We start from the raw sequence: 26,411 nt of genomic DNA on the forward strand, positions 1-26,411 counted from the left end.
GTGATGACGTTCACATCGAGACGGTGGCCCTCGAGAGACATTGAGTTAGTAGGCATTGACGGGCAGCGCCCCCTGCTGGAAAAAATGTCCAAAGCAGCTAAAGCTGGATATGGATATACCAAAAGATGAGGAATATGTGTGAAGAACATCCAATCGGAAGAACTTTACCACGGGTAGGTAACTTGTTCATCTATAGGGTTACTGTCACTTACTCTGTAGTAAGCTTCTCAATAAGCATATTCTTTGTTTAACCACTCTATCAAATGCCATATATTGCAGCATTGTGCACCTGGTCACATCAAGTGGCAGTTACTTACATGTATTGCCAACATATTAAATGTCAACACACCAATTGCCACTTAACAATGTTCTACACATATTTTGCATCTGCATTTCCCTTACTTGTACAAACAAATTGCACACTGTGCTTCTGTAAAGGCACATATGCATTTTTGAACTTCCCACAAAATACTCCCAAAAAGATTTTTCTTTAAAACTCACACCATTTTGCAGTCTACCTTCCATATAAATGTCATAACTTCCAACCATTCTCATTACATCCCTTCTAGTGCCACCATTCTCCACCTGCTCACACATGTGTATACTGCCAAAATATCTATATATAACATTTCTCTTTACATATAAAGTACTGTTCTTTTCCAACCACTACTATAACCCACCATACACTGCTACAAACTGCCGTTTCATTACCACTACCCCCAGTTTCCCTATTCTTTAAAAAAGACTGCAACACATTACAATTACAGCATTCAAACTCTTTATATTCCTATTTAAAGATTGCTCTTTATTCAATACACAACCATCTCTCCTCATCTTCTATACCACAATTTCATTTCCTTACTCTTCCATACCCCTATCACTAATAAACATTAGCACACATACACACACTGCCTCACCCCTTTTCAGTTGCACCCACACAACCCTCATACTTATGCACTAAACCACACCATTATAACAACCACTGTTTTCCTCAAAACATAATAATGTTCCTACGTATTCCATGAAACCACCACTCTTACTAACACTAGTAGTGCTCACCACATTTTACTATCAATACTTTATTACCCTTTCCCCATCACATACATATACTTATTGTATACATCACATTATCACATTTATTGTTACTACTATACTTGTAAAATCCAATATAGTTAGAATATGAAAATGGTTATCTACTTTAAGCATACCCTTAATTACAATGCACTTCAAACAAACATCCTATCACACTTGCACTCACATGATATATCCATGCTACCACACACATGTATTCTGTAACATGTATATTCTTTAAAACTATGTAAATGCCAACAATTGTATGTAAATACAGTAGGGATTTTTTTTCTTCCAATGATTATTTAATGTTAATACTACACCACACTATTACCACACACTAATGTTGTACCAAATATAGTACATCAAATGTGCTATGTATGAGGGTCGAAAAAGTAAATCTATATGTACAGTTGTATGCAATTAAAGGGTTTAAACGATGTTATTTAACACGTTATACTGTTTTTTCCTCAGAAAAAGAACCAGAGATTCCAGTTATATCACCTTATGCAATAAAGTAATCATACCCAGTATTTTTATTCACAAAGAAACTACAGATTACACCATATTACAAATACTGTATACTCCCCTCTGTAGCACCTATTATTACTATACACCTATTACTATAGTGTGTGTGGCCAGTGGCCAGATTCTAACACCACAATAGAATTAAACCATATAACAAGTGGGTACAATACACCTTCAAATAACAAGACTCACCCAGACCCCCCCGCTCAATCCCAATGAAGTCTATGGAACAGTAAAATTGACTGCGGACACAGCGGCACCTGCACAGCTTTTGTTCATCTATAAAAAGTGCTCCATAGCCCCCCACACTTTTTGGGCCTCTTTCAGCCACAAAATAAGCCCAAATGTATTTTCCAGACTTGTTTTCCTCACTGGCCTGTCTGCGGACGAAGCCCATGGTCCGTGGATCCAATATGGTGACCATTTCAATGATGACACACATCGTGTTCTCGAACATCTAATCAGCGTCCACGTACATCTAGCCACCCCCTGATTGGCCCACAGGCATCCGCGGACTGCGAAATCAGGAAGTGAGTCCGTGGACCGGACCCAGATATCACACATCTTTTTGTACCTACTTTTTGCACATTTTTTACAAAAACAACTGGACAGATTTACAACAAACTTGAAAAAGCCCGCTTTCAGGACCAATCCGCCACTCCTCGCACACGTTTGGTGAAAATCCATACAGCGGTTTGGGCTGTAGACGTAAGCACATTTTTTTCCCATCATGTCTGAGGATTTCAATGGTTTTGGGACCCCTCCCACCCCATAACTTTGTCCTCCTCCCACCCTCCGGACGAAACCGCACCACTTCTTTTGCAAAGTTTGGTGAGGATTCGTCGAACAGCACCAAAGTTTTTGCCCGCCTTAAAACGGCTCTTTCTATGAGTTGAGCAACTTAAGCATAACTATACGCCGCTGCCGCAGGCCGTGTACCATATATAGATATATATGCAGCCTTGCAAATGTCTGTTTTGGGTTGATTAAGCTATGTATAAAGTAGCACTGCCCTCTTAGACAAAGACAAGTTTCTGGAGAAAAAGGTTTGCATTAAAGCTCATTTGCATAACCCACAATGCCTTGCTATTGTGGCTAAGAACTGGAGGTGAGGTGCAGTAGCCAGCGATGACTACTAGGGGGTGCCTTGGAATGTGTGACTTGGCTCAAATGGACTTTCCTACTTTCACATTTACGGTGAAAGGTTTTTTTCAAACCTTTTTAAACCCACCATAACTTTGTTGTTGTTGGTGTGTGTGTGATCAAATCACTGAAAACACCTTAGTTAAGGTGCATTTATGGTCTGCAAATTTGACAACATCATTGAAATTCAGCGGATGTGGGAAGTCATGACCAGCTTAACTCGGAGCCCCGATAATACCATTTTGTATGTCACTGTGAATCCCTTCCCTTAGAATACGCATGTGCTCATGGGCTTTGCAACAGGAATGCCCTGAGTTAAGCTGGTCATGACTTCCCACATCATCTGAATTTCAAGAGTTTTGTTGCGTTAAATCTGCGCAACTTAACTGCACCTTAACTAAGGGTTTTCAGTGAATTTCAAGGGTTCTGTTATGCCATCGTTTTTTACCGCCCACTGTACATGTTTTCCAAAAGGTTTCTTTTGGACTCACTAGGTGGCCACGGCCTTGCATGTCTTTCGGGTCCACTAGCCAGGGCCGTTGGCCGTGCCCACTGCGTATTTTAAAACACTACTGAGCCACTAGCCATGGCCATTGGGCAAGGTCTTTGGCCGTGTCCACTGTCCATGTTCCCCCAATATGTTTCTTTGGGACCCACTAGGTGGTCACGTGGCCCAGACCACTGTACATGTCTTTCAGACCCACTAGCCTTCGGCCCTGTCCGGTGAGCATGATCTGTGGCAGTGCCCACTGTACATGTTCCCCCACTATGTTTCTTTTGGACCCATTAGGTGGCCACATGACTGTGGCCACTGTACATGTCTTTCGGGCCCACTATCCAGTGTCTTTGGCCCTGGCCAGTGAGCACAGCCTTCGTGCTCACTGGCCTCGGCAGCCATATTGCACCCCTTGACATGTTTACCCAATAGGTTACCCAACACCTTTTTGAAGCTGTAAAATTCCACGTTTTTTGTATTCTCATTTTTTAAAATCTCTTCTAAAAAATAAAATCTGTTTTCCCATAACCGCAGTTATTTTAGCAATGGACTACAAATAATTCTGAATATGAAGAATAACTCCTAATATGCAAAAATAAACCTGAATTTGTGAAAACATTCAAGCTCTGAACTTTGTTCCCAGCCTCTTCCCCCAGCTCCCGAATTTCACATGTTGTACTTTTCCCCCCTCTTCACCTCTAGCCTGATGACATTTCATCATTTTTCCTATGACCAAAGGCATTTTTTCATCTTTCCATTTTCGGATAACCCCGAAACTTAACCGAATATTTGCGAACATCTCACCCATCGAGAAAAAAAGTGGCATTTTCTTTTCTGAAAAGCATGTCTGCTGCAAAGCACTGTGGGAGATAACCGTATAATTTTGGGAGAAGGCGGGCACCCCCATCTGCGTCAAATATTTAACAGACTACTCAATGCAATAACCCCAGACCCACGCTGGAAATCTAGTCAACGATTCAAGGCCAAGTTATTTCGTACCTGGTCCAGTTCCATCCAACGGTTTAGGCTGTGCGCCTGAGCTGAAATGTGACTTTTTCCTCTGCAGGAAAAGGAATGGGGACTAGGGTGAAACATAAGTACTATTTTGTTTGCAAAATTTCAGCCAAATCGGCTCCGAGTCAAAGCTTATTAGCAATTGATTTTTTGGATTTCCTATGGAACTTGATACTCAAATATAGTGCAGCTGTCACTGCACTATTATATATATATATATATATATATATATATATATATATATATATATATATATATATATATATATACACAAAAACTTGAGGGGTGGAAGGGGGCTACTATGGGTCCCTGCTGCAGTAGGCTCAAACAGTCCAAAGATGTTCTCCTCCCAACGTGCTTTCATGCCTCAGCACTCTTCAGGGAGGCTGATTGGACGCAGGTGTGCCGGATTGAATCCCTCTGGGATGTACCAGGCAGTGGCAGCAGGGATATCCGAAAATGAAAAGCAGGGAAACTTCCTTTTGCAGGTGAAATAATTGCAAATGTCATTAGTCTAGAGGTGGGGGCTGGCTAGAGGTCACCCAGTGGAATTTGGGAGTTGGAAGGGGTCTAGGGGACTGAGTTTGCAAATCAAAGCTTTTCTTTAGCCTCGGCTATAACCTCAAATAGCCGACATCTCAAAGCAAACAGTGTCACAGAGAATAGTGTATGTTGTGGGGGCAAAGGGAGGGGGGAACGGGAGGATGAAGAGACCATCCGGGGAGTGGGGGAGCTGGCACAGTTGATGGGGGCACTTGGTGAGGATCTGAGGTGGGTTGGGGGGAGGCGGCAAGAAAGCATTTTTCTTTCCAGATGTTTTTCCGATATTCACGGCTACTGTGAGGGGTCAGCAATGCGAGGCACAAAACTTTTAGATGATTGTACAAAATGGTCCTTTTTATTAAATTATGAAAGTTATCAAATGCCTCACTATCCCTACTCTGACAAGGATTTCCGTGCCTAACAAAAGTAAGGGGAAACAGGATGTCTGGCCCTCACACTTGAACATCAAATACACAAATAAATACATGGCAATTCAAATGACATCAACAATAATATTTACAGTTCCTTGATAACCTTTTAATAACCTTGGCTAGCTCCCTTGACCAGAATTCAAGGTAGATTCAGCTCCAATCTTCAACAAAAAGAAACAAGTATACCCATGTAGGAAATACAGTCTCAATTCTGTTCGTGATGTTTCAATATCACAGTAAAGTTTTGTAAACCAAAGTTCCAAAAACAGCAAAGCTGCTCCTCTTGGTGATAATACTTTCCACTACACCACAATAGCATCATTGGTATTCCTAGCCACAATGCTTTTCCACAACTTCCAGTTGTCAAAGAAGAATTATCACAATTCAAAGGAAATACAGCTTCTGCAAATGTTAGTGAAACACAGTTCTTGGTTTACAGTTATGTCTCTCTTTACAAGATTACAATTCACAGTAGGTATCTTTGTCAGGATGACTTCACAATACTTCTACTTCCACTTCAACAACTTCAACTTAGTTTACCATGAGGTCATACTCCTTTGCCTCATAGTATTCCACTCCATTTGTGCTACTGAAGTCTTGCATCTACTGACAACCAATTAAACTACCATAGCGTCAGTGCTTTGTGACTTCAACCAGGTTATGACCAGATTCACTTTCAGGTGCTTCAATACCTTTAAATAGGCAAGGCACTCGTCTTCTGAATATCCCTTTCCCAAAAGGAAGCCTCTTTGTCTCTTTTGTCTATCTGCAACCTACAACCGCTGATTGCCTTTGGGATACACTCCTCTCTCCCTTCTTTAGTGTTTGACAATGTAGGTTGTATCAACTTTAAAGAATACATAGCAATTTCCCTTCCCCAACCTTGCCTTCATCCCTTTGAGAACTTCTAGCCGGAATAATTACCCAGAAGCGTTGGTGCCACTCAATTGGCGTCTGGTAATGCTTGCAGACTTGTATCTTGGATAGTGCTAAAGTTCCTTTGGCTCACAGCATTGTTTAAACTGCTCTCTAGCTTTGGGAAAGGCTGTTTTCAGTCTCAATAGGGGAATGCTATTGGCTTGAGCAATGCTTGCTCTCTCCAACTTCAAATACAATGGTTTAGACACTTCGCATCTCTTCAGAAACAATTATTGTCTGTGTGAATAATAATTGAAAGTTCACCCTTCCTTTGAGAAACTTAATTAGGCACACACGACTTCTTCATAGATTTTACAAACTTTAAAAGTTTTAACAATTGCTTTTCCGTAGCGTCTGCTCTTCATGCGAGTTAAATGGAAATACTTGATCACACGCGAATGCTAAATTTCAAGTGTTCCATTGTTATAGAATGAATGAACAACTTTGCCTCGCTTCTTCTCTTACGCGAGTGAGTTTCAAGCTAGATGCCCCTGGGTTCGGTGTGCTTTACAAATGCCAAAATAAAAAAAGATTCTGTTGCTGGCAGTGCTCGCGCAAGGAATTAGAACGACAGGTTTAACTCACTGTCTTCTCTTTTCCTGCCTCCATGTGTTGCACCACTGCTGCTGCTTCTGGCTTCACTTGGGACCTGCACCCTTCCTCGCTCAAGGTGTCTCTGGTTCGGCCATTCAATTAAGGAACCCCTCTCGCTCCTGAGACCCATGGCTTCAAGACAGCTGCTCACCACGGTCTCCAACCCACTTCTCGCTGTGTAATCTCTGCAGTTAGGCTCACATGGGGAAAGGTAGCCTTCCTGCACGCCCTCCGCTGGGCAGCCTCAGCATTTCAGAGTTAGGGGGAACAGGACCCTTAAAGGATAAGCAGGTGAAATCTGCTTGATAAGAATCCCGGCGTCCCTTTGGTGTCCCACTTCTGCCTGGATTGCCAACACTGTGCCTTCTTCCTTCTGCCTCTGCTACTACTCCACGAAATCCAGCCACAGTTCAAGCTTCTTCTAATTGCATGCTTCTAATGGGGCGTTTTATGCCTCTCAGGTTCCTTCAGCTGTGGGCTATTAGGCTTTGCCTGACTACTATTACAGCATGACTCTTCAGCCCTCTTCCTTGTCCCAGTACTTTTGGGATTTTGGGACTTGTAGTCCCTAACAACAAAGTAAGTTAGTTTTCAATAACTTCTGGGTTTTAAGGGTACATAAATTTCCCATAGTCATTTAAGGATTAACCATTAGAATTTGTTGTTATCGAGAAAGACAGTCCATTTAAGGCACTAGTTCTGGTTTCCTTTCTATTATACCTTCTGGGAGTAGGGAGGATTTGTATCCTGGAATACCTTAAATGGTCTTTCTGTTATTATGGTCTGTGCAAGTTTAAAGTAATTTGCGTTTAGAGCCACAGATCTTATATGTGGTTCGGATACAGCATAATGACAATAGGCAAGTAACTGTTCTGGCTATTTTAAAAGGTTCTCCCTTTTAAAAGACAAATCCTTTGTCTCATACCACAGGATCTCCTCACCACCCTGAGTCTTGGCTCCTCCCAGATGATCCTCCCACAGTACACCACCCCCAAGGTCTGTATCAGGAAGTGTCTGCCTTTCGCTGGCCACCTGGGAGGAGACTTTAGGCAGGGCATTAGTGAGGGATACGTAGGATTCTTCACGCTAGAGAAAACTACGGATAATCGTGGCTATCTGTAGTTCATATATAAAAGTGGCCTGTTCCCATTGCAGACGCTTACCCACAAGACAACCAGCACTTGTTTCATCTTGGGATTTTGTTTTCCAGGGAAGTTTTCACTACTGATTGCTGGGTTTAAAAGGTGAGCACCTTTAATACTGTGCTATTTGAGCAAATAGAGGAGCAAGGCTAATGCTGAGTTTTTTTATAATGTCAAGGAACTCTGAGGTGCGATATCCTTTTTTACATATGGTGGGGGTATATTTTATTCCTTATAATACATGGCCACACACTGTCACCGCCTTTACTACCTGTCCTCGTGCTTAATCTAATCTAAGAGATCCATTGCTGTACCATATAATCAATGTATAATGCGTTTGGATTGAAAAAGGTAACATGCAGCTACTAATTTGTTGCAGAAATATAGATTAATAAAATACATAGAAAAAACGTTTTCATTTTGCGATTTGAAATAAGTAAAAATATGCAGATTATTGCTCATATGTGTTAAATTCCAGCAGTGCACAAATGAAACAATCTACCACTTGTCAATTACTGTCTGTAAAGTGTTACAGGCAACTATTTTACAAATAAAGAATTTGAAAACCTTGTGACAGCGTTAAGTGCAGCAGTGAGTGATTGAGTTCTGATCTGTGCTGGCCTAAGCAGCTGCCATTGTGACGTCGCATCCGGAGCGTAATATCTGATTACAGAGCAGTTGTGATGTCATGTTCTTATTACAGGTAATTTGTGATATCGCAACTAGCCTGTAATGAGAACGTTATTTCCAGAATTGTCTAGTGCTATTGTAGGCTACCATGTATTATATCACTGTGTAGCCTTGCCGTGATTAATTTAAAATATCGTTTGGTACGTCCAGTGCATTATCAGGATATTTTGTCTGCTTTATTTCAGAGCCAGGTATCTCAAAAAGTGTCAGCCTATCTGTTTTCTTGAAGGATAACTGTCCCCCAGCAGAGCTCGAAGGGAGTGCCGTTGTTTCCTACAGCACGCCGACAGGCGAGTGATCTGAAGCCCACATTAAGATGTATTTGCTGTACTTTAAAGTACCTTTATGGTTATTTGTTAAATTGCGTGTCAGGTTTTTATACTGCGCACTTTTTGTTTACTGTCCGTTTGTAAATTGTTTAGTCTCATTTCAAGCAAAATGTTAACTGACATCTAAGTTTCTGGTGTAATCTTGATCCCCCTCACATGTCATTTGGTGTCTGGCTTGCCTTCTGCTCAAGGAGGTTTTACCTTTTGACACTTCGTTGTTAGCGCATGTCTTGTTGTAAGAGAGCACTTTAATGTTGGTACTTCTGTGGATGAACAACAAACTAGCTAAATTACTCAGTAAATTGCTTAACTCATTTGCTTGGCCTCGGTAAATCCAAAACCCAAATGCTTTAATTCTTCATTAAACAAAGTAACGTCATTTACAAAGATTCGTACACAGTTATGTTATATGGCATTTGTATAGTGCCTAATGCCATTGCTCTGGCTTCAAAGCGCTGTGGGTGAATACTCTTGGAGGACCGAGGTATGAGAATTGAAAGGAGGATTTTAGAAAGCATTTGTGCATTTTAGCCAGCATGATGGTAGGTAGGCGCGGCTAAATCCCTGCTAGCAACTGTTAAGAAACGATCTCATACGCCAGGAGCAAGTTAAAGGTTTATTAAATGAGAGCCTTGACGACAGCAGGCACTGCCCTGAGAGACAGGCACAAACTGACTCCTTACAGAATTATACATGAAGGTAAACACTCCACAACAGAATGGCATGAGATCATAATGCAACACAGAGCTTATCTAAAGAGAACATATAAATGGAACTTGTGAGTTTAGAACACACTTAACATTCTACTGTATAAAGTATATTTAAATAAAATAATCAAACCCAACAGCAACCCATGGAGGTCTGGCTACTGGATGGGTGCTGTGATCGGTTGTCAGGAGAGTATACGAGTTTAGGAGACGGATTATGTTCCCAGCTGTACTGAATTGTTTCATGGGACTCAGCTGCATTCTAATGGCAGATGTAATGTGCGTAATGAAGTAGAGTGGTGACTTGTTGCACATGTATGCTGGTGTGCAGCCGTGCCCAAGAGGGATACGGCTATGCGCCATTGAGATGGAGTGCAATACATACCCGAGAGTCAAAGCTGGTATCTAGTTGCGATGAGTGTATGCAGATTGTATCATACGGATCGACTGGAATCCTTTCTGTGCGTGATGGGTACTGCCTTGTCTCCTCTGGAGACTCGCCAGGGCCCCCCACCTACCTGTCAGATCACCCTGGAGATGGAATAGGTTAGTTAGGATGCAGAGGGGAAGAGCCAGGACTTCAGTGCCTTCCGGATAGCTAGGTGGTCCTCTATGCGGCGGATGTTGAATGAAATAGAGTTCCAGATCATGGGAGATTGGATGGAGAAACAAGATCCCCCTATTCTGGTTGATTTAGCAAGTGGCGCGTGCTTCGCCTCTGCACAGCTTCAGCGTTGCCTACTGTTAATGAAGCAGGTTGGGCAGGAGTGAAATCCCAGGCCAGAATCCTGGTGAAGAGCGCTCCACGATTGTATCAAGCGGTCATTGCTCTTTGCTGGCCTCTAAGCAGCCATGCCAGTCATTCAGGGAGGCATACCAATTCACTGACCAGTGCTGCGTCCCAAGCAATAGACTTAAACGAAGCTCGATTAACTATTGTCAGATAACTCATTTTTATGCAAAGAGACAACATTCATCTGAGCGACGTGTCTTCAGGGAGTCCGAACGTCAATGGGCCACATTCAGAAAGTGTGTCCCAAATGATTCAGAAGATGGCAGTGATCTGGACAAGTTATCAGAATGCACGCATCACACGCATGCACACTTTCAGATCCTCTTTGTAACCCCGCAAGCACAATAACGCACATGGTAGGGAATGTCCAAGAATGAAAAAACGCTTACCGTATTGACAAAAGTTATGCACTTTTTAATATGTAGAAAATGTATATATCAACCTTTAACTGTTTGGAACAGGCACAGGTTAATACATAATTCACAGAATGGCCATTTCTGACCCATGTGTATATTTATTTTACTCAAACAATTCTGTGATGAGCTGTTAATGTCCAGCAAACATTTCAACCAGTTTCGTATTGCAGGTTTAGGGCTATTTTATACATATTATCAATCTAAGATTGACAACTCCAAGGATGCAACAATCACATACACGTTTCACCCTTAGTGGGAATCATCAATGTGGTGTCGTTGAAATCCTTCTTTTTCCTCCTAGGGATTTCTCTAGGCGACTTGCACCAGTATGATTAACGATATGGACCCACCGTCATATGTCTGTCTGTCTGTCTGCTACAGTTTCCCCCATTTCAGTATCCGCTGTGTATCGAAGTATTAGCTTTTGGTTCTTATTCTTCTTGGGTGGCTATTAAAGGCTAGGAGTCGGCAATTTCTATCTTAATAGATGTACGCCATTATTCTCCCTTGTCATCCGAGCACTGCCTGTAAATCTCCTTCCACTTCCCAGTATCCCTTGCATATTGAAGGAGGAACCTGCACTGCTTGTCTTCCTTTTTTATTTATTTTTATTTATAATCAATCTCACAGCGTCCTCACTTCCACACCGATACCGCTCATCCTACCTTTCAGCAACTCCCTCTGTAATCTGAACTTTTCACACACTATTAAATAGTGATCCACCATATCTGGGCTGCTGCATGCCTCACAATTCTCAGACATGACTCTTCACACCTTAAACTTCCAACCTTGCTATCCTGCATGTCGCACTGTTAGCAGATTCAAGATGGCTTCCTCTCTGCGTACCATCTCCGCATCCCACTCATACCTCTTACTCTGACCCTCCTTTGTGCTCCATACAATTGCATTCCTTTCCTGCTCAGATCCCATCTGCTTTGCCACTCTTCCGTAATGCTCCCTTTCACAACAACCTGCACCACATCCACTCTCAAGGGGATCTCTACACCCACAACTTCCCTTTTTTCGGCCACCCACGAGGCACTGTCCACCAATTTGTTTTCTAATATCCCACAATGACGGGGGATCCATGCCAACTCAATCACCATTACTCCCACTGTGCCTCTCCAACCGCTGCTTAATATGCATTACAATATCTTTTCTATCGCCGTTACCTTCTTTTATAGCTTGCGATGCACTGAGCAAGTCCACATACACCACCATTCTTGCAATGCGTTTCTCCATTGCTCCAATCGCTGCTATATTCACTGCCAATAATTTTGCTGTGCAGATGGAACCATTATCTGACAGCCTCACTATCTTATACTCGCCTTCCTCCTTAAAGTAGTAGGCCATACCCACTTTGATTCTTTCTGGGTCCCTGGACCCATCTGTATATGCCTGTGCAGCTTCTCCACCAACCCCACATACCTTATCGCCAAGTTCTTTTATCTCCATAATTTTTTTCCATCACCTTTGCAAATTCCATAGTAAAATGTGGGTCATGCAACGTCCATATCGGCAAAATCACTCCGACATTCTCTGCAACCTATAGTGCCACCACCCCTATACGCTTCACCAATCTGTCAGCATGAAACCCAAAGCTCCCAGCTTCTACCTTTTTATATTCATGCATCCAATAAACAATGAGGCACTTCTTCGCTGGGTGCCACTCACTGAAATATTGACATTTTAACCAAAGTTTCAGTTCCTTCCTTCTCAGATCCAGGGGCAACATCCCTGACAACACCTGTACGAACTGGTTCTTTGCAATTGTAGTGCTGGGAAATGTTTACTAAGCACCAGCAATATTTTGGTGGTTTAAAAAATGCAAGAAAAAAAACCTAGAACCATATAATATGAGAGGAGAAAAGGCCATTTCAGCTATTGAGACATATTTCACTGTGCCACCCAGTAGCCATCCCTGGAAGTTCACATCCAGTTCAGAAAAGCACTATGGGTATGCAGCCATTACATGAAATGCTTGAATTTTTGCTCCATGATAGATTAATGCCCATGTCTTATATGGCAGTGCTATTTCTATGGATCGATTTATCAGCCGAAGTCAGACAGCTCTCAAGGATCACGAACAGTCTTTTATCTTTTTACACCATGTAAGAGGTGAGCTAGTTGGCCCCTCATGCTGTGCTGCAGTTTTATCCCAATACTGCCAAGCACTAAGCCTTCTGTCTGTACATTTTCAGCCGGAATACCATTATTTAAATTTAAATAATCCATATATTTGCTCGTTTCAGCAATCTGAAGGGAATATAGCTTCATTGACATGCTTCAGCAACCTGAAGAGTATATAGCCCCCCTGATTTGCTTCAGCAACCTGAAAGTGAAATCCTTCCTCCCCTTTACTGCAGGAGAGGGTTTGTTTTCGAATAGTTTACTTTGTGTTCTGCCCGAGTCAACCATCTAAGGGTTGGCTGGAGTGTCGGCTGCCTTCTGAGCCACTACTTCGCCAGGCAGGTTTGGGGGAAACTGGCTCTCCTTTCTGTCAGAATGTGCTCGTAAAGTAAACTGTAGTGGTCAGTGTTAATGTGCCAGGTACGAATGCCGTTCCCTGTTCTTTCCTGCGGGGCCAAGGGATTTGCTTTTGGCTCCGGTTTTCTGCTTTTTTCTGGGTTGTCCTTGCTGACTTGTGCTGAGCTTGGACTTCGGCTTCGCATATGGAATTGCGAATGGAGCTTGAAGTGTTCTGCAAATCCCCTGTTTGCTTGTCAGCCACCTGGATATATTTGGTTTTCTCCCTTTGAGTCTCCCCATTTCTTTCTGCGATCACTTAGAGTCGTGTTTTTTCTGTACGGGTGAATTCTGACCATTCATGACAGCTAAGAGAAGACTTGGGGTGCTTTTTGGAATTCCTCATTAAACACCTCTCGTGGTTGCATCACAGAGCGAGTAGCTCCCCTGTCGCTCACACTTCCCCAGCCTCTCTTCGCTGGCTTGGCCTAAAGTAATTTTTTCACACTATAAACAAAATGATAATGTCACAGTAGATGGGACTACGCTTTGGGAATTGACATCCAATATGTGAGAATACAACATTGGTGTCACACAGAAAGCATCACCCTGGCCTAAAACTCAGGGAGCAGTTTATAGTAGCCCGGTCACGCCTACGCTGGTTGAGCAATAAATGGTTCACTGTTGAGCATGTACATGTACATTTCCCATTGCTATTGTTATATTATTAATTATATCTGTTTGTGCATTCTCCATCCCACTCCCGTTTACCTTTTCCACTCGTCCTAAGCCATGGGCACGCTCTAGACAAGCTTGGGCACTGTTAAGCCCGCGATGGTGGTGACTGATGGGTATAAAAAGCTATTAACTTAACATTGTTACATCCTGCCAAGGCACCTGCCTTTGTAATACCGCGACAGGCAGCAAGTGCTTATCAGAAATTTGCACGAGTGCAATAAAAATGGAGCAAACCCATTCTGCACCATTTTTGCTGCTAGCGTAAGGCATGGAGAGAACAGATTTTGTTTCAAACTTGTTATATTGCATAACGTTTTTCCCCAGGTTAATCATTTTTCACAATATTTGTTTTCCAAATGTGAAACGCAGAACCAGGTTTGAAGCAAAATCGGGTTGGTCAATTTTTTATTACAGAATCCCAAATAATATTGATCAGTTTGCTCCACGTTTTCTTTTTTTCACTACAGTTAAGATACTATGGTTTTGTGGGGTCGTCCTATTTTGCAACCCATTGCTTAAATGTATGTTTACGTTGCGCCAATTCTTTGCACAATAACGGTGCATAGTTTCTATTCCAATACATTTTTATTAGGCGCTCAAATGCATGTAAAGTTCTGTAATGCATGCACTAGTATTGAGTCCTTATTTCGCCACCCTATACCGCTACAGCACATCTGACACGTACGCACACAGGCACATTTATAGTAGTACTGTCCTTTACTCCTGCCACCTTTTGACAATAGCTAATGTGCGTTTCAGCTCTTCTGTCGTTTTTTCCTCAGCCGCCGTAGTTGTTTACATAAATTCTTAAACGTAAATTGTTGAATTTCCACTCACAGGATAAAAAAAAAAAACTGGAAAGCACTTAGAAGCTCTTACTTCATCATGGCATCCTATGTCACTTCCCTAATGACATGTCACAGACTTATACCCTTTCCGAAATGGAAAACCAGTTATGAAACTTAAATAGACCAATGTAAACCCGAGCCTGCAGTGGAGACACAAGACACGCAGAAAAGGAAATGAATCCTCTAAAAGCTAAACATAGTTCTGCCATGTGTAGAAAACATACGTTATTCCATCAAAAGCGCTATTGAAACAAGAGACAGTGTTCGGGGCGTGGGGTAGGGGAGGATAGTGGGAGAAGACAGCTCTGGCCAGTGCAGAGAGCTTAGCACTGGCAGTCAGATGTTCTCGACTTTGTCTATTCCTTTTGCATGAAGATCTAATGGTAAGTACAGTTTAAACATCAAGCATTTCTTATAATAGCATTCCTCTCCTTTAATATATCGGGGTGATGGTACATGCAATTAGCTCTGTAAGGGAGGCATGGGATCACAAGTATGACACTGACACAAAAGGTACAATTTGTAAAACCTTTATTAAATTCTCAGGGTTTGGAAAAAATCCTACTTTGCCCTATTGCTAAAACCTGTGTAGTCTTTACCATCAAATAATAAAGAAACACAGTCTTAGTCAGTCTGTCAAATCAAAATGGCCTATACTAACAACAACCTAATGCCTGCCCTATCTCTATCTTCTTATACAAACAATTTGCAAAGGGGAATATGTATGCAAAGGAAAATCAGTGTTCGAATATAAAGAATCAAGGTGGCTGAGTTAGCTCTGCTCCCCACGTTGGACAGCATGGAGAAAGGCAGTCCCCGTAGACTGGATGACACACTCTGGCTCAGGTTCTCCAAACGAAGCAGTTAAAAACGTGGATTGAGGCCTGCCTGGCCGTCCACGTTAGTCACTTTTCCAGTGTTCCAAAACTTCCTTCACAGTTCAACAAAAGGGTTCACAGTTTAACCAAAAGTTCACGCAGGTCTCCGTCAATCGAGCTCAGACCTCTTAAACACAGCACTTGAAGGGGTTCCCTTCCCCAAGCTTTGTTCACATTCGTTAGGAGTTCCCTTCCCCCAATTTATCACACTTCCGGTCTCCACCAGTCAGGCTCAGACCTTTTCCTGTTGTTGAAAACCTTTGTGCAAGGCTTTTCCTATAGACCTCCGCAGGACCGCTTCGACGTTCCCTTCAACTTGTACACTTGTGTTATTTACCCCAGTGCTTCTTGGTCTATGTAGTTCAATATCATAAGTACAAGAGTTCAGTGTTCACTTTCCACTTCACCTTTAGCCGTGGTCAATCTTGATCACGCTTTTTAAAGTTCATTCACTTCATGGCTATAGCACAACATATATCGCCTTTCGTGGAGACTTTCGAGTGGGCTGCTACCCTTCGCCGGACCGCTCTGCTACTCTGCATCACGTGCTTCACAGCTATCAGTATTTTTGAGAGTACACCACAGGTCTGCCTTTCTTCGTGTCTCAACCACATGCGTGCAGTCTTCAATTGTAAGATATATTGTTGACACTTCAATCTTCCCTTAACACACACCAGTCTTTCATCTTGCTCGCTAACTCACTGGCTGTGTGCATTCTTTTCTCGTCTGCGCCATTTTTAATTCACGAGTCATGGTTAATACCACAGTCTTGGCCACGCCTCCCCAACTCTGTCGTTCACCCGGAAGGGTTGCGGGCGCCTTTGAAACACAATTCAGTTTTCTTCTCTGGGATTTAGCCTTCTCCACGTATCTCTTACGGTTCTTTGGAGGCAACAACCACCTGCAGGGAACTCCTGGGTACCTTTACCTCAGGCTCTCATCCCTCAGTCCGTCGCTCTGCTCCGGTACTTTTGCCTTCGCCCTGGAAGTCCTGCTGCTTCTAGTGTTCCACCTTGCTCAGAGTGTCTCTCTGTGCTCCACCTTTGATCCGTGTGGGGAGAGCTAATGGATATCAGATGTATGTGATTAAAGTCAAGTGCCTGACTTTGCCTGACCCAATTAGCGGGACATGTCCGATGAGTTATGTAAGGGTTAGTGTTGTTACTGTCTCCCTCTTCCAGAGAGAGAGAGAGAGAGAAGAAAAAAAAAAACTCAGCCCCCGGGGACTAATACGTGAGACACCCTTTGGTTTCTCACAGCATTTACTCACAGAGACCTCATGGCAAAACTCACTAGAGTTGCGTACCCCTGGACTCTAACCTATTTGAACCACTACAAACGCACTCTAGTATGCTGCAATGTACACATTATTTTATTTACAACTCATTTAATAAATACATAGGCATACTGTATTGTGCTACGGGTATGAGGTTCTCATCTCACAGCACATCAAATGACAAGCCAATGCATTCCTCAACACATCATTGGTTTCTTAAAACAATAATATGTATTGAACGCTCAGTCCCTCATATAAAAAAAACCTCAACGTTCTACAGTCCCCTAAACATTTAATATCTAAAGTGCAAAAGTGTTTAATTTTGTAAACTATATCCATCCTCACAGAATCAACCCAACATGTTTCGCTCCTTCTACACACCAGTCAATCAAAGGAACTTTGTCAGGGGTATACATCCATTATCCACATTGTCTTAGAGACACCCACCCCTATTTATTAAAGTAGCACACCTTAAAATGTTATGTCACATTCCAAACTCTCATTGCAGCTATGTACAACTATGCACACATCTCATTTACATATCAGTTATATTTAGTGTGGCAATAAAGTCACTTGACACATTGCTGAGTTATATCCTTGTTCACTTAGTGCTACTGCCTTCTCTGTTTCCTGTGCCTTGAGCCGTGATATAACTCTTGGATTCCAACTTTAATGTTCTCTGTATATTTATTCTCTTCTCTATTATGTCCAAAAACGCAGGGCGACTTTTCTCTTTTTGTGTATCTCTTCCATTTTCCATTAAGGAAAATAGCTTGTCACTACAAATGTGATGTAGAATAAAAGTAAAAAGAAAAGTCACTCCATGAAAAGTCACTCCACGATACCAGATCAATTCCTTCAAGAAAACATTTGTGTTCTAATCTCAGGTTTATACTGCCTAACGAAAAAAAGGTTCACTATGTGGCGAACCATTAGTAAGACTCTGAACAGGGGACATGTCAAGGAAAGGTCTTTATTTTAAATTTAAAGAAAAATACCTCACTAGCCCTATTGCTAAAAAGGTATCCCTTTTGTGAAGAGTCAGGCATGACACATGGACACAGATTTTCAGTTAGAAACGTTTAATAAATCAAAAGGGAGTTGGAAAATGCTTCACTAACCCTAATCTAGGAGGTATATCCCTACCTCAACCAAAACTAAGGGGTCTCTCCTTTGTCAAGATGTCTAAAGCAAAAATATATCCTTTGTCTGAAATCCTATCCTGTCCCTCACACTCGAAAACTAACTCTAAAGTGCTAAGGATATTGTCTCTGATTGTCAAAGTACAAAAATGTTCAAATCCAACACAAAAGTATACATCCAACCAAAAAGTTACAAGTGGACAATAGTCCCAGTTCCAGGGAATGGCCCCCTGCCCCAGATTCCTTTTTACCAATACGAAAAGTTCAAACAAAGAATAATCACATGTTTTGTAACCCAACAGGATAACTCCTTCCTCTTGGTGTGTTCGCAGTTCTCGGTGAAATGGCTCCCTTTTCCGGGTTTCTCTTCACATTCAAGATAATTCACTTTCTTGAGGGCATGTGTCCTCCTTGGGATACTCTTTTCACTGTATTTCAATTTGGGTGCGGGTCCCAGACTTGCAGGTCACCTGGTATACTCCCCTGCCAGGCTCTTTACCACATTTACAACAATTCAAACTCGCAAGGCATGGATCTTCCTTGAGGTTCTCCTCTTACTGTAACATATTTCACACACTTGACTTTGCCTGGTAGACTCTCCTGGCAGGACTTGTATGCAGTTACTTTTCCTTTTATCCATGAAATGATATTTGCACAATGTTGGCTTATCGAGCCTTGTTTCCTAAAGTTCATTTTAATATACGCTTCTTCTCTCACACAGTGGGTCTACTCTCTGCCCCTATTCAAAGACCATTCGCATTTACTTTGCTTTCTCTCCTGCAATTTGGGTTAAGCGAACTGCTCGTAGCATGGTTTACAAATATGTTAATCTTTTCACAGCTTTCACTTTGAATCTTTCGCATTAATTTTATGAAAAGGCACACACATTTTTAGGCAACCCAGTAACCCGTCCGCCTTCCCTGGGCTTACTGGGTTCTTTAAGTGTCTCGTGTTTCACAGCTTCTGTCCCTTTCAATTTGCTGGCTCGGTGTGCGTCCCATTAGCTGCTGCGCCTTCACTGCGTTCTTCTCTACTGTGCCCAGTTCCCGCTGTCTCGCATTCTCGGGCGGTGAGCTTTCTGCATTTCCGCCATCTGGATTCACCTGCACACCACTTCCCATAGCATGCTTTCTCTCAACATTCTGACTGGTGTCAGCACAGGTCGTGGCGCAGCTCAGCCTCTGAAGCTCTCCCCACTGTCTGCAAGCTAGTGGCAGATTTAAATTTCCCAGCATGATTGAACAACTTCCAAAGACTAAACTGCAGTGGCGTTTTACCGGTCTTAATCATCTTTATTGCTCTGTCCCTCTTTCTCGTCTCAGTTGTTACCATGCTGTTCTTGTGTGATATTGGAGAATACTTAAAGTAGACCTAGCAAGTGGTTGAGAGAGAGTGTTGCAATATGCCATCAGGAATGGAGGGAGCATCCCTAAAAGAGAATGGGGGGCAGGGGGACTTTCTCCAATTATGTCATCTCATCCCCCTGAGGGTTGCCTCCTCCCAGGTGGTCCTTCCTCATATAGCTGGGTCAGGATCAAGAAGTGGCTGCTGTCTCCTGGCCACATGGGGAGAGGCTATCCCAGGGAAAGGAGTGATGACAATATCAGATTCCTCACACTTACTAACAACTAAGATCTAAGGTGCTTGTCAGGATGTCAAATAATCTCAATTCAGTCCTCCATTCTAACCTGTCCATCTAACTGGCGCCACCACTCAAAGAAAAAGAAACACAAAAAAAACAAGCATGTTTTCACACTGGAGGTCGCCGATGCCTCTTAGCTGGCCCCCCTTTCCTGCAGACAATCTTCATATCAAATGTTCATCCCAGGACATCGTTCCTGCCCTGGGTCACCACAGTGTGTTTCAAAAGAAGAAATCAGTTCAAAATGCAGGTCTGTAAAGTTCGAAAATCCAAATCTGTCTCAGTTTATCTTGTTGCAAAGTCACTCAGTTCATGAAAGGTTTTCAAATGGTCCAACTGATTGCTCAATTCACCACAAGTTTCAATACTTGGATCCAAAGAGGTACTCGACCCATTCCCTTTCAACAATGCTGTATCTTAATGCCCATTCGCTCACTCAAGCTTTCACACTCCAGAGTAGCGTGGTTCGTTTTTATGGCTCTCTTGGCCTACTATATTGGTTTCACTCTTCGTGTCTCTTGGGTCTCCTCGGCTATTGTGCAGGCTATTCACGGGTTCTCTAACCCCTGGGTTACTCTTGTCTATCTCTGTCGGCGTGTGCATCCCTTCCTCCCTTAGAGACTGTTCAATAAGGCTCTCTTAGTTTTCGGTATTGGTTTTAGGCCTTGTGTACCCCGGGACACATCAGCCCGCGTGCAGGCTATTCACGGGTTCTCTAACCGTCAGGCTTCTCCTGTCTATCTCTGGGGGTTCTGCATCCCTTCCTCCTTATGGGACTTTTCAATATGGTTTCCTTGGCTTTCAGCATTCTTAGCTGGTTTCTCATTACTTTGGAGACTTGGGTCCTTGCTCAGGTTGTTTACAGGCTCACTAGGTGGTTAATGACCCAAGGTTTTGTCTTCCTTGCTTCGTTCAACCACCAGTCTCCCTTCTTTCTGTGTGGCTCGTGTACCTGTTCTCTCGTGGCACTTACAACAGGGAGGATCTGTGATTCTGGTATCAGCAGCGCTTGTCTCCTCCTGCCGCTGCAACCTTCTCCGGGCCTTGCCAGTGCTCCTGGTTCTCTCCCCTTCTTTGACTCTCAGTATGGGGCCTGAAGATCTTTCGCTCCCGGTCTTCCTTGATTCAGCAGTGCTTCACGGTTTTCTGGCCCTCTACCTCCTCTCTGTGGTCCTGTTTCCAGGGTGTCTTTGTTCCGTGCTACAGAGGTAGCGTCTGCTCTGCATGGCACCACCTCTGCTGTTCAGCTCTGCGTCACGGGAGTCTCCTCCTCCAGCTAAGATTCGTGTCTTTTTCATAGGAGTCTCTGTAATGAGGTAATGTGCTTCTGATTATAGGATGTGGAGTCTGATAAGGGTTCAGCAGTAGTGTCAGAAAAGCAAAAAGGCCTGATCACATTTAAACCTTCTGTAGCCCCCATATAGGCGGAGAGTACAGATTTTACAGAGGTATTTATTACCCCCAGAGAGTTCTCATCCCCTAAGGGGGGAGTCCCTTCCAGTGAGAGTTTTGCAGAGTGAGCTCACCTTCCTAGCCTCGGTGTGGGTGGCTCCCCCTTTGGGAAAAGGGACGAATTCCCTGGATTCATCACAACGCCTTTAAATCAAATATGCAAGAATTCAATTCAGTTCAGGTGTAGAAAAGGAACATGGCGACCTGCTGACAAAGAAAAAGGGATGGGCAGAAACCAACTGTGTAGCGTTTTGGTGTTGGTTCATATTTTACTGGCCACTTAGAGAGTCCCTGGCAGAGTGGCAGCAGGGAAAAGTGAAGGTGGCCGGCTCACAGCTTCATGAATTAAGTCATCTTGCGGAATAGTACTCTGAGGGCTTTTTAAAAACTCGGAATAAGAATCCATTTCACTGTCACCACTCTGGCTTAGCAGGGGGTTGTCACGGACACGTTGAAGGGACACTTCAAGAAGGCGTGTAAATTAAGTGAGACCACTAATAATTCCTTGTTACAAGGAAAATGCCATGACTGTATGAGTGCATGTGTTGGTAATAGCATGCCGAAACATACCAGCGCCGATGGCTCACTGCGCCTTTCCTATGTCCGGGATCAAATGGCTCACGGCAAAACGCCCTGATTCGCCTCCCTGTGACTTGAAGATAGCAGGACAGTGGTGAAGTGAGCATGCTTCCTTCTTTGGTTTTGTTGGCCAGGCGGCAGAGATGGCCTTGGTATTCGTCTAGGGCGCTGAATCGGCAAGGGCGTCCAGAACTGCTCATACTTAACTCTAATTTGTTGATTTCTTTCAAGCCTAGAGGCTCTCTTACCGGCCCTTCTGCTGGCCATTCGCACTTCATGCACAATTCAATGGAGTGAAGCAGCAAGTGTCAAAAGCTGTTTAGAGCCATGTAACTGTGGACCCAAGGTTTGACTGAGTGTACTCCTTTACTTTTCAAATGTACCATTCCATCACCTTTATAAGCATATGTTTGTTTAACTAAGTTTATCACCTTCTCAAATCTTAATTCACAGCATGTTTCCTTCCTAGTATTTGACACTCCGTTTTGTGGAATATCGGTTGCATTTCTATTATTTTGATCCATTTATTTTAAGGCATTGCTTTTGGAAGACGTATACCCAGTTGTGCTAATTTCCCCCCTAACAGTGAACCATGCTGGTTTTTCCTGACATGTTTCTATAACCTCGTTTATTGTTGACGTATGAGCACTGGTTGTTAAACAGAAAAGTCAAACATATGATAGGCTGCGTGCGATGTTTGGTGGGTGGGTGATTACCTGAGGAAGGGGTCTCCAAAATATATGTTGCATCCTGTCCTCAGGTTAAACAATAAGTTATGTCAACCATTTCTACCCAAAGAACAATAGATATTTGGGTGGGAGGCTTGATACGTTACCATGATATGACATTTCATAATTGTGTCACTGCTATAGACGCAAGTGCTACGTTTGGAAACTGCAGGAAAGGATTCTCCACATTGTTATCTAAACTGGTCTTATATAGCGCCCTTCTGCCAATAATATTGGACTTGCTGCGCATTGCTAAGTAAGAAAGGAGGGCAGGGTGTGTTAGTCAGAGAGCAGGAAAGCAGATGCAAAAACATTTGGTGTTGATGGATGCAGGTCGGAAGTACCCGTTAACCTGTGTGTCGATATGAAAATCTCTTTTTGTGAATTGGCACCGACTGGGCAGACTAGGCATATGGGCAGACCCCAGGTTGTGAAGGGAAAAATTAACAGCATGGTTGTTAAAAGATGTATAGTGTCTGAATCTGGTACATTAGACCTAGGAGATTGTCTATAGGAGTGGGGGAGGTGTACGGATGCAAGACTTTACTAGTAAGGAGTTAATTACGAAAATGTATGCTGGGCAGACCACTTCCTCTGCCTCGGACCATTTAACTGTTGAAATTGGGAGTTAAAAGACAGTGAACACCTTAGGAAGTGCTAAATAAAAACGAAGATAGCATTGGCAAAGCCACTAGTTTTGACTTTGGAATAGACATTGCAAAGGGAGTCTATGAGGAGTGATGCAATGAGTGGAGGTGAGGCGTCGCGGGAAAGATGGGGTGGGGTAAGGAGGGCAGCGAGGAAAGAAGTGTAACGAGAAGTGAGGTAAAGAGGGGTAGTCATTAGCTAAGAAAAGATTCGTTTTTTTATGGTGCTATCTGCAGAAGTATGGTCAGAGAGAGGAACGGTGTGGCAATGCACAAGGATAAACAAAAATCTCCATTAACACTTTCTTCAAAGCAGTTCAGGAAATATCGAAAATGGGACCGACCCACTTGGTAGCGGCCATTTCACCGTCTTGGGTGAAATGTCCAGTTTGCCACATTTTTCGCAGCAGGTTGCTGGGTTAGGGACACTTTTTATTTGTACCCCTGGTGGTGCGGAAGAGGTGGTAGGGGGCGCAGAAGGAGGTGGGCTCGTAGAAGGGGAGGATAGGTTACCTTCCCCCATTTAAAAAATAAAAAGAAAGGTGCCGCAAAATGACCCAGTATATATACAAACGCCAGGATAGGTTCGAAGACACAAGGAAAGTCAAATACCTTCCATAACCGTAAAATTGATCTCTGTTTTTAGCACAAAAACAATGGTTCGTCGGGAGAACAAATTATCACAGTGCGCATACCAATCGTAGTTCGCCCTTGGTGCCGACGACTCCTGCACGCTGGCACCAGAATTCAGCTTCTTTGTACATTCACGATCTTGAATGAGATGGCCTTAATGAGATTGCCATCGAAACCGGTGGACCACAATGGCTCTCGTGATCCTGCAGATGGCCAGATATCCGAAAGATGGACACTATAAATTTATTTCAGTCTATACTCACGCAGAGTGAGCTTTTATAAAATGGATTTTAAATGGCCATTTTTAAACAATTGATTTAGTGGACCACACTGATCTTACCTGGTGATTGTATATTTTAATCCACACATGGGTATTGCAATCTACTAGGTTACAATAGCTGATACAGCACTAGATCTGAGCTGCATCTGGCAGAATCTAATTCCCAGTTCTGCTAGTACATGAATAGCTGATTAGCTGTGGTCTTGTCTGTTTGCAATGTGCGTTCCTTAATATGTATACGAATGCCATAATTGTTAACGCTGAGGGATAGATTTTCTTAAACTATCTCTATTAGATAGGCGTTCCACCACACGCTACCGAGGGCCAGGCACTCCTGTAAGGGACAGGGTGTTCTTCCCTTAGGGCCAGCTAGTACACCATTTTATCTCTACCTGAGTGTTTACTTACGATTGGTATGCACACTGTGATCATTTATTCTCCCGAAGAACCGTTGCAAAATGACCCAGGCCATCAGCTGTCCCTGATCTGTAGAACTATCTCCTTGTCAGCCTCTCAATATTCGCCGCCTTTCTTCTCCTCTTGAACTACCGGGCCTAAGTAGTTGTCTCGTTGTGCAGTCTGCTTTGCTCGTACTGTGCTCTCTTGCTTCCACCTTCTATCCATGTGGGGGAAAGAAAAAGGGCCGTCAGGTGTGTGTGATTTAGGTCAATTACCTGACTCTGCCTGACCCTTGTGTCGGGACATGTCAGGTAAACCGGTTTCATATGTGTCTGTTTTACGTGGCGGGTAAAAAAAAAATTGTGTCGGAAAAAAGGAGATGTAGGGTTTCAAGGTGTTCTGCGTGACAAGATAGGGAAGAGGTGTTAAAGGGAATTATGGCATTTGTCCTAGGGGAGTAGATGATTTTGGAGGGTTTTAGAAATTAGTAGCAGGTTTTGTGTGGCAAACAGGAAAAGCTGGAATTGTGAAATAAACAAGGGGGTTTGTGGTAACGGTAGTGTTTTATCTGACCAGGTTGGGAGTGTGGGAAATAAAAATCAGAGGGACGGGAAGGAAAATGATACAGTATTCGGGTAAGAATGATCATAGGGACGTGGAGAAGAATGTCCCGGAATGTTCGGGCGGGAAGCATGAACACAGGGGTTCTGGGATACGCGGGTTGGAGATCTTAGGGGATTGGTTGTGTACGGAGGATCATTGGATCTGAGTAAGATAGATGTATTGTAGCCTACAAAGGCCTCAGAGATTTTGTTCTCTGCTTTTCCCTCGGTATAGTCCCGCGTCTCACCTGGGGCATTTCCCCGAGTATAACCCCATGCTTCCCTACCCAGGTGATCCTCCCTCGCTCGTCCACCCCCAGTGATTCTCGAGGTCTGGTTGGGAGAATACCCTCAGGTTTCTTACAATAGGTAGGAACTTCCTGGCGGCCATCATGGCCAAACCCAGGCCCCTAGTTGAACTAGCCCAGAATTCAGAAGTTCTTTATCATAGAAATTCATGGGAAGGCCCCCAACCCCCATAGATAAAACAGGACCTTGTTTAAAAAAAACGCTGCCACCCCTCCAAAGGTTTTGTAAATAATACAGACAATCAGACGGACCTGATTATAAGATGCAACTGTAATGGCCACTCATTCCCTGGGTATAACCACTGCATATCCTTCTGACAGCCCTCCTGGCCTGATTTGAGTTTTCAAATGAAAATGCTATGACACTCATGAGGGTGAAGCAAATTCCACCACTACACAGAGCTACACAATGGGCTAGTCATCATACGTGAACCTAAGCCCCCATTGTGTTCTTCTCTTCAAGACTTTCATAAAACCAGTCAAGAGGGTATCCGCTAGTAAGCTGATGAAAACCCACCCCTCAAATTGTTCCATCCCACCTCCTCGTTAGCCCCGCTGTATGGCTGTCTGTAAGAAAAATGAACTTTTGTTCACTCTTTATCAATTTATTCTCTTGCGCCTTTTTGGAATCTCTGTATTTCTGATGTTTGTTAATCTGCTTAGAATCACATGCTGTGCATAGGTCCGACATCCAGTGGTCACTGCGGAGTATTGCATTTTGTTTTTCGTAGTCGAAAAGGGGACGTCGACAAGGCGTGTCTGTAACACTATCCCTATAGTGACGTGCGTTGTACCCACAATCCCTCACGCGTCGAGGTCCCTCAGATTGTTTTTTTCCGCCCAGCTTATGGTCGCCTTACGCGGAGCTCCTAGAGAGACATTGCTAAACAATTACTACGGACCTCGGTCCTTAATATATACTCATTGTTAAAGATCCCTCCCCTCGACGTTAGCTGTGAAGCTGTTTCTCCGCCGAGC

At 43.2% G+C, this 26,411-nt stretch overlaps 1 protein-coding gene across 5 annotated transcripts in view; it reads left to right on the forward strand.

Moving 5' to 3' along the window:
* Positions 1 to 26,411, forward strand: part of BBS9 (Bardet-Biedl syndrome 9) — a 3,505,410-nt gene that overhangs the window by 1,437,241 nt on the left and 2,041,758 nt on the right. For 3 of the 5 annotated variants that reach the window (XM_069613236.1, XM_069613237.1, XM_069613238.1), the window contains exon 14: positions 8,756 to 8,860. The exons of the other annotated variants lie outside the window; for them this stretch is intronic. In XM_069613236.1, coding sequence (XP_069469337.1) covers positions 8,756 to 8,860 — 105 coding nt within the window. The remainder of the gene's footprint in view (positions 1 to 8,755; positions 8,861 to 26,411) is intronic. 5 annotated transcript variants of the gene reach the window in all.

This window comes from Ambystoma mexicanum, chromosome 5p (genome assembly GCF_040938575.1).
Source record: "Ambystoma mexicanum isolate Mex_15411 chromosome 5p, UKY_AmexF1_1, whole genome shotgun sequence".
Taxonomy (NCBI): Eukaryota; Metazoa; Chordata; class Amphibia; order Caudata; family Ambystomatidae; genus Ambystoma; species Ambystoma mexicanum.